At 38.3% G+C, this 9,404-nt stretch overlaps 1 protein-coding gene across 1 annotated transcript in view; it reads right to left on the reverse strand.

The window, feature by feature from the left end:
- PIGK (phosphatidylinositol glycan anchor biosynthesis class K) overlaps nt 1-9,404 on the reverse strand; it is a 65,156-nt gene that overhangs the window by 20,897 nt on the left and 34,855 nt on the right. Inside the window, exon 11 of the mRNA XM_017743461.1 lies at nt 2,246-2,321. Coding sequence (XP_017598950.1) covers nt 2,246-2,321 — 76 coding nt within the window. The remainder of the gene's footprint in view (nt 1-2,245; nt 2,322-9,404) is intronic.

Genomic DNA, 9,404 nt, shown 5'->3' on the forward strand with positions numbered 1-9,404 from the left:
TGGTTACAGCTCCTACAGGCTCAGGCAGGGCACCAGCCTCACACACAGCCAGGGCATGGTGCCAAACTCCCTGTCACCACAGCTAAATAACGCTCCTTTTATTTGGCTTCTCTGCATCCAAGACATTTGCAGTTCTGTTGGATCTGTTCTGCTGCCTTGTGCAGACCCCAGCTCTGTACTACTGGCAAGTTTAGCAAACAGATAAGAGTACATAAACCAGCTTTTTGCCTTTCCACAGTGCAATATTCTATGGCAGTGTAACACACAATAGCCAAATGAACCCTCCGTAGTTATTACCCAGCTAATGCTGTAAAAATATTGCTATGGCATTTCGTCTGCTTGACCATTTTAAAGGTTAATTCTGTTTCCTATTTGAGATTTTCCTCTAGGTGAGCCATTCCATGCACTTTCTATTTACTGATTCCAAACAACCACCAAACTGTTTCATTGCTCACTCTCACTGTTAAGAACATATTGACTGGCGGCCTGCTCTGCTGTTTAATTCATTTATACTGAGAGTCAGGCATGAAGACAGAATTTTAAATGTGACATTTGCAGGCTGTTGGGTCATTTGAAGCTCTGACAACACCAGGGAGTTCCTGACATACAAACTGGTCCTGATTTCCAATCTTCCATGTTTGGAACACATCAGAAATTCTCCCCGAAGGTGCAGATTTCAGCCAAAAGTTTTTAAATCCATTGTGTTTACAACTTGTAGGAAAGGCTTGTACACTTTAAGGTTTTAAAATAAAGCTTATGTTTCCATTAAGGTAAAACCAGCACTGCCTGCAGCATGAGACTCAATGCTTTAAAAACAGTTATTGACAAAGGTATTTGGGAAGATCTACGATAATTAATACACATGAAGTTGTTTACAAAATTCTATTAAGGGACTTAGTGGACTTTTATTTGTTCCTGTTGATCTTCAAGCATTTAAAAACAGCTCATCCTGAAACCACAGCTTTATCTTATATTGCCCATCTGGCTTAGTGCTACTCTGACCAGTACCAAGTCCCAGTTTTCAATCTGGAAGTTTTCCTTATCTCAAAGCAGTGAATGGACTGCACCATTTTGTCTCCCATGATGAACTGTCATTATCTTCCCCAAATTTCAGGTCAATTTTTCAGAGCATACCTGATTACCTGAAAGATTCCATATGGCCAAGATACCATTAGGAAAACAGTAATGTGATCTGTTTGGTCCTGACTTAAGAAACCTATAGTTACTTGTCCCTGAAGCAGGACTCGTATCTACAAAGTTTAAAAATTTTTTATTTTATTCTGTGAAAATTCCAAATGACTGCAACAGAATAGGTCATTTTGCTCCCTTTAAGGCATCCCCAAGAAGAAGGATGCTAAATCTCCACAGCCATGTTTGACACAAGTTTTATGTTATTTGGCCATAAGCTTTTCCACACAAACAGGCAGAGTCCTCTGTGGCTGACAGAAAAGAATGAGAAGACACCTGAATGCAGACTGGGTACCTGATCTACCAGCAGGATGGATTGAAAATCACACCTTGAACTCTGAGAGAAGAGCAAGAAGGGAATATAGAATCTTCTGCACAGAAAAGATCTCTTCCTCCTCCTTGCCATTAACTGGGGGAGACATGTTACAATAAAAACTTCTATTCAATCCCAGCTCATATCCCTCATTTGTTTACTTAAATCAATAGCACAGTATTCCATTTAAATAAAGACAAAGAAGGCACAACCTAGGAAAAATAGAAACCTATTTTTTTTAATTGTGCAAAACAAAAAGCAAACAAAAAAACCCTGTTCAAAGCAGAAAGTATGATGACACTGCTATAGTTAGAAATAAAAATGGTGCTAATTCAGAACTGTATTAGGAGGGGAGATTGTTTTCCCTGCTCAACTCGTCATGACAATTATTCCACAATAATGACTCCATACTTTGACTGCTTTTTCAGGAAGGGGAATATGATTGAGGTCAAGATGCAAATTGGGAGAAATTAATGGATTTTTTTTTTTTCTTTTCTATCAGCAGACACCCAACAATTTTAACAAGTAGCTCTGAAGTGTTAACCATGTCATACAGCAAGCATCTTTTCATTGCTATGTTCAGAATAAGACTTTTATAATTTAATACTTGTCATCTGAACAAGAGTATCTTGTTTATACATACTTCCAGCATGAGGACATTAATTCTGTGTGACCTAGAAAAGCAGTTTAAGTATTACACATGCTCTTTATTTTCAAAGGAATTTTTAAAATAGAAAGACATACCTGGTGTATTATCTGAGCTACAGGAAGTTGTTCAGCATATTTTAGTGGCTCTGTTGCCAACTCCTCCTCTGGAAACCTGGGAAGAAATTAAGTTCACATTATCAAGGTTAGTACAATGTTTACCTAATTAAATTACTGAAATTAAGTGTTTCAGGGATATTGTTCTGCTTAAGATGAAGAAAAAAGTGTTTTTTATGACAGTAATGGAATATATTTCTTATAAAGTTGAGTGAAAGAACAAATTTATAGTAAACAGAAATGTGCATTACATTGAGGATTTTTTCCTTGACATAAAGCACAGATTTAGCAGCAGAAACATAAGAAAACCTTTAAATTTATTTTTAGGTGAACAAGGAGTGGTGAAAGCTGGATTGAAGTCCCCAAGGAAAAAAGTCTTATGCATTTGCAAAGCAGATTCAGCACTGTCAACCATATAAGCTTCTTCACTCAGTCCTGTCAACATAATTGAAATATGACCATCTCAAAAGGCAGGAGGGATTATTCACCATTTCCCATTTTTGCTGCAAGTGCACAGCAGTGTTTAGATGTGGTAGAAGTTCAACACCACAAATATTCACGCATTTGCCAGCACAGCAGTGTGTACTTCTGGTTACCAAAAAGCCAAAAAGCTAGTGTGAAGAAAAAGAGTGAATACTTCACAAAGAATATACATCATAGCCCTTTAAACTTTGAATAAACTGTGGTTGCAGCTGAAAACTCTGAATCCATAACCAGTCTCTTAAAAGAATATTTAAATGATAGTAAATTAATATGAAAGCATGTTTTAAACCCTTCGACCATGCTGCTTTCATCTACTGGAACTGCAAAGCATGTGCTACATTTTCAAAGTATCACTCAAGTTTTTCATCAGCCATTCCTCTATCTTTCTGAAGACTTCTGAATATAGGAATTTGAGCACTATGACAAGAAATGAAGGGGAAAGAAAAGATCCTGACAAAAACAAGGCCCTTCTCTAAAGCTGATGCAGAATTATTTTCAGACAAAAACCGTGACCAAGACATTATTTTCCAGGCTCAAACCTTATACCCATTCTAGTCAAAAAGGATCCCCACCTGCTGGGTTAATTTACCTGCAGACCAGCTAACAAGTAAGAGCCAGAAACTACAAGCTTAGTGCCTGCACTGGGAGTCAACAGGCTGCAGAAAAAGGAAGGACAATAAGTGCACATCTCTTCCCTTTTCCACTACCGAATTTCTGCTGTGGTTTGAAAGGCTTTAAGCTCAAGTAAGAGTCTGAATATCCAGAAATTTGTAACGAACAGAGTATGAAAGCCTTACTGCATAAGAAATTTAAAAGCAGAGAACAAAAGAAACACAGCAATATTTCAAAGATCATAGTGACAGTCTGCCTAGAACCGTTTAATGTGCTTAAGAAAAATTAAATAAGCAGGCTCTGAACTACTGAAGCTGGTCCACAGATAGAGCTCATTTACTGATACAGTTTTTAGAGTTTTTGGATTATTATGACAATGATGAATTCATACTTTTAACATGAAATATACTGCTGTTACAGTCCAACACAACCATCAGAACTTAGAGGGGGTTCAGCAACTCCACCACAGTGTGCAGAAGGAATCTTTCCACTCAGTTCCTCCCTGCTTTCTATCATTGGTCCTGATCGGCAAACATACCACAGTCAGTATGAATTGAAGATTACTTCTGTTCTGCTGGGAGCCTGTTAGCTGACACACCACCTTGATTTATGGATACCAGCAACATAAATCCATTTTTTAGCCACAGGTCTAGATACAAAACAACTGTACACAACACAATATTCATCAGTATCTTGAACGCTTATCTCTACAGTCTTTACAGGGACACTGCAAATCTGGGGGGGAAAAAAAAAAAAGTATCTGAAATCCCAAAATTAAACACTTGAAGCTGAAAGTAAGAGCTAAAATTACTATAAACTGAATGTTAGCAGAAACGGAAAAAAAAAAGAGCCTTGTTCTGTCAAGGACCTTGCACATTTGGCAATTTTTCTGTCTAGACAGAATCAGCATTCCCTTGCACTGTCAAGCACACTCCTTGTCAACTGCAGGAAAAAAAGACTTTTCTTCAAATGAAGCAGGATTAAAAAAGATAAAGAAAAATTATCATTATAATTTTAAGCCTTAGGAAGCTTAACTAAAAAAAAGAGGAAGGGGAGAGTAGTATAAACATGCATTTTAAAGTAATTAGATTTAAACTGAAATTATGCTGATAGGAGCCTTTCAACATCAAGAAAGACATTTTAATTTTTTCTAATTTACTTTCTAAAAAAAAAAATCAAGTCACTTGAACTACACTACATTTTACATATAAATAAATTGTAAGATAAAGATTAGGTAGGTGGACATTCTAATGTATTTACATACACATCTACATTTAATACCCACACACACACAGGTATTTTGGAAGAGAAGTTCAGAACTGTTTTCTCAAAATTTCTGCTGTAACGCCATGAACTTTTTGTATACGTATTTAGTGATGTACTAACTGTCAAGTCTACAAAAGAGTTTTGATTCTTCTCTCCTGCAGATAAGCCTAAAATCCCCTGCAAGTGAGCACAAAGGATGTATTTTAACCAGTCATTTATGTAAGAACAGAGACAGCTCATGGCCAGTGAGATCAAACCCCATGATACCGCTCACAAATGGCTGAATTCTCTCCTCCAAAGGCTGCATCCCAAACTGGCTCCTCCAGGCACGTGTTAAGCCTTGAACCACTCACAAACATTGTCCAGCTGGGATGAGTCACAACGGTAACAGGGGCCACACTGACAGTGACACAGCCCGTGATGCGAGACAGGACGTCAGCCTAATTCACAAGGACAGATGCAGCCACGGCCTGTCTTTAAGGAAGTTGTCTTGGTTAGCTTGGTCAGTTTTGCTGTGGATCAAAGAAAGCCACTATCAGGGCTGCTTGTAACAAGAAGAAAGAAACCTGCTGTAAAACTGCTCCTTCATTCTAGCCCTAGGAATAGCAGCCCACCAGCACTCCTAGACTGGCAGAATGACCTGTAAAAGGCAGTCCTCTTCAAAAAAGCATAAGGGATAGAAAGGCCTAAAGAAGAGAAACAGGTCAACACTGAAGAGAATTTTCTACTTCCTCCTCTTTGCAGGTGGAAGAAGGGAACACGTCAGGATAAAGATAATCATCACTATTCTTCTGACCTTGTCTCTCCCTTTCACAGAGGGACACAAGCAAATTGGTTACTCCTTCCAGAGATAATTTCCAGATGCCTGGGGAGGCACTCACTTTTGCTCAAAACTAGTTATGTCAGGAAAAAAATCCAAATACAAAAACCATCTCAGCTGATGGAATTTGTGCTCGGATCACGTGTGGTAATTTGAGGCTGTAATTTCACAAAATTAGTTGGCCTCTCTGTGTTTAGTTCATTCATATTTGACACTTAAACCTTTATAAAATTAAGGGCTAATTTGTTATAATACAGTTTCCTTTGTATGTTTCATTTCTTTCAAAACAATTCTATTACAGAAACAAAGGTAATTTTTCATGAATTAATTTTCCGGTAAGAAACAGTCCCTTCTGTCTCAATTGAGCATGACAGCAGAGTGCTGCCAACAGTGGCAAAGCAAGCTAACACAGTGGCATATCAGCAAATACGGCATCGTGCCTGACAGCTGGTAATGCAAAGCATAAGGAGATCTTGATTTTCAGGGAGAAGTCTAGAAAGAAATGTAAAATCAGATGAGAAGTGGGAAGCAGTAAGAGATAGCAGAAGAGAAGGATCTCGAAAAATTCAATTTAAAAGTTATTTTTATACTGCCACTGTGACTGCTCTTAGATGAAGGAAAGTGAGCATGAAACAGAAACTGTGGAAAGTGAATCTAAATCCAGTAAAATGTGTCAAGATATTTGGTGAAATATCTTATTTGTTATTTATATTTGCATGCTCTCTCTTAAGGGAGGAATCCTGTGAAAGTCAATATGTGCTAAAGGAAAGTAAATTCCGAGCATGAGAAGGTGGCACGTTCTGCAACAAGTGCTAACCCAGCCCATGGTCTTCTACACAGAACAGCTGCAGTGGCTTTAGGGCAGAGATGTATTTTACCTTGTGCAAGTTTTACAAAAACACAGGGGGGAAAAAAAGTACAACGTGTGATCATGAACTGGGTTGCTCATGGCAGAAATGTGCTGTTAAGGCATTCAAGAGACAGAAAAGTCTAGGTAACATAAAACCTGTCTCTCTGGGTAAATAAAAACATTCACTAATTTTAACAGGCAACAGGACTAACGTTAATATTTCTTCCTTCTTATATGTTTCCTAGACTTGATGGCCCGGACAGGTCACAGAATTTCATGCCTATGATCCATGCACAGGTAATACTGCATCTCTTTGAAACTCTTGCTCCTTGATGGTAAGTTCTAATAAGGAACCACCTCTCTTGGAAACGATACAAACTGGAAGTCAGAGTGTCAACAGTGTACAAAAGACTATCAGAGACAAAAATGCATGGGAAGAAGGCATTTGGGGATCACCTTCTTTCTTTTCTGTAGACACAAATGATTTGTGCTGCTCAAGTTCTGCCTGGCTTGTTTGAGACATGACTTCTGAATAACGTGAATGAAAGTACTAGAATGGGCTGTCCCACTTGTAGAAGTAGCTCCGAGCAGAAACAGTGCAACTGCTCGGACAGTCAGCATGTGAGACCAAGGGATGCAAATAACACAGCAGTGCCTAAATCTGATACCCAAGACTGAAAGGCTGAAATTATTTATCTAAACCTGTGTACAGCACTGATAGCTTTATTGACTGTAAATACATGAACACACTTGCATTTGGCAATAAAAAGAAAACAAAATACCAGAGGTTTATGCACCACATCAGAAAAAGTTATTAGCTTTCCTATTAAAGAGAGGCTGAAATGGGCTACATCGGGTTTGAGTGAATAGTTTTTTAAATTGGCCATTGAGAAATTTATCTACCATATCCATAGTACAGAAGATTAAGAATTAGACCTTGGATTGAGGCCAGGTACTTGATCTATTTGTTAAATCCTAACTTCACCCATATTTAAGAATTGGGTATGTTTAAACAACAAAAGCACTAAGGTACATGGAAAACACCAGTGCTTGAAAAGATGAGATCATACTTAACTCTGCTCTTCTCCAAAAGTGTGCTCATCAATGCTTTTCTTATCTTTATAAGGGAATGCCAGATTTGCCTACACTCATGTTTACCACATGGATAGTCACAAAGAAGAGAAACAAATACTTGAGAGCATCATCTTTGCAGGGAACTTCCTCACAACATCTCCTTCCTGGCACAGTTTCTTTAGTTAAAGGGTCAAAACTCAGTGGTTTTTTTGTTGCTGCAACCCTTGCTCAGGTGAGTGTGGATGTCTCCCTCTAAAGACCTAATAATGCAAACAACTTCCTTCACTACTCTAGTCCTGAGCTCTGGGATGCTGGGCAGCTGGGGACTGACCTTGGGGGACCTCTCAGGGCTTTCTCACAAAGCTAATGCTCATCTATGCCCTTCATTGCTGTGCAGTCTGAATGTCTTTGGATGGCAAAACCATTTGTGCATATTCAAAGATGAGGAGAGGAGGAAGCTGTGGTGGAAAGGTACACAAGCATTTCACAGGAACAGCCAAAACCACCAAGATTCTCATCCACAAATGCTGTGACTTCCACTCAATAATGCTAGCAGCACCTACTGCAGCAGATGGCAGACTATCAAAGACAGCTTCAAAGGAAGATTGCACAAAAATGAACAATAGAATATGGAGATAAAGGAAAAAAATAAATTGACAGCAAAAATATCTTTGATGCAATGAAAAGCTAAATCAGTGTTAGACACAATCAGTTTTATAATTTTTTGAAGAAGGAAGCTACTGATTTGCATTGTGAAGAAAAATTAACTACTTCAGCTTGCTGGCCTTTACAGAGAGATATTCCTGTGGAATAAAGCAGCAAAACATCTTACAGTTCAGAAATGCTAAACACTTTTTGTGATCTGTTAATTTCTTTTCAAATAAATGTGAAAGATTTGGACCCAAACTAATCATACAGACTTATTCCTGGAGTTTAAAAAATACCTGAAATCTGTGAATGCACAGCACTTTCTCTTGAACCTGATCATAAAAAAGGTCTGCTGGTGTTCCCAGAGTCTGCCAGACACATTGTGTCCATAGACTGGATAAAAATTGACTGCAACAAATGTTTCCTCTGTCTTTCTGTGATCCACATGATTTCTTATCTGAAGAATTTCAGGTGATTAACCTTTGTCAAGCCACATACCCTTAGCCATCCTAAGATCCTAAAAAGAGGTAACACAAATCTATAGTGTGTTTTAACACAGGTTGACCAGTATTGTCTCTCTCCTCTTTTCTAGCCAATGACTTTTGTCAAAAAATGTCACTGGAGGGATTCTCTGTTCTGCCTGCTCCTATTTTTATTCTGAGCCAAGACATAGGGAAGGAATTAAAAAGAATATTAGCTTAAGTAAGCAGAACTGGCTTTCCTGCTACTGGAAACCACATGACCTATAGGGCTTCATTTTGTTATCTCAACTATTCCACATTTTAGGTAAATTAGAAAATCTCTTTTGAATTAATTTAAAACTTCCACATGATGATGCTGCTGAAGCACAAAATGCTAATCAAAAGTTGGAGATAAAAAGACCCACTAAGTCTCTCCTCTATCACTGAAAATCACCACTTGAGTCCACGGCTAAAAGAAGGTGCTCATTGCTTAATGCTAATTCATTCTCACAACAGGCAGGTTTTGTGAGGGGAAAAAAAAAGAACAGAACAAGTGTCAAATTTCCTAAACTTGGGGCACGTTTATAAAGACAAGTCCAGCAATACCAGAGGAGCTTCTACTGATGGTTCAAACCAGTCAAAAGAGAACACTGCCAACCTCACTGAGCAATCTTTTGATCCAGTTTGAAGTGCGTATGTGCCGTCCTTAAGAACTGAGGCTGCAAATTTCCCCCTTGAATCCATTCCCTCTAATTGCATGTGAAAATGTTTCCAAGAGTGGTTAAAAACCATACAGGTTATTATCACTCTATGTCTGGAAAGTCATGACTGAATTTCACAGGAATCTCAAAGAAGAAAGTCCAAATCCTCCCATGCCACCACATCACACATGCAATTTAAATACTGCTACCAGTACATGCTGAAGTT

The sequence above is a fragment of the Corvus brachyrhynchos genome, unplaced genomic scaffold (assembly GCF_000691975.1).
Source record: "Corvus brachyrhynchos isolate BGI_N302 unplaced genomic scaffold, ASM69197v1 scaffold48, whole genome shotgun sequence".
Taxonomy (NCBI): Eukaryota; Metazoa; Chordata; class Aves; order Passeriformes; family Corvidae; genus Corvus; species Corvus brachyrhynchos.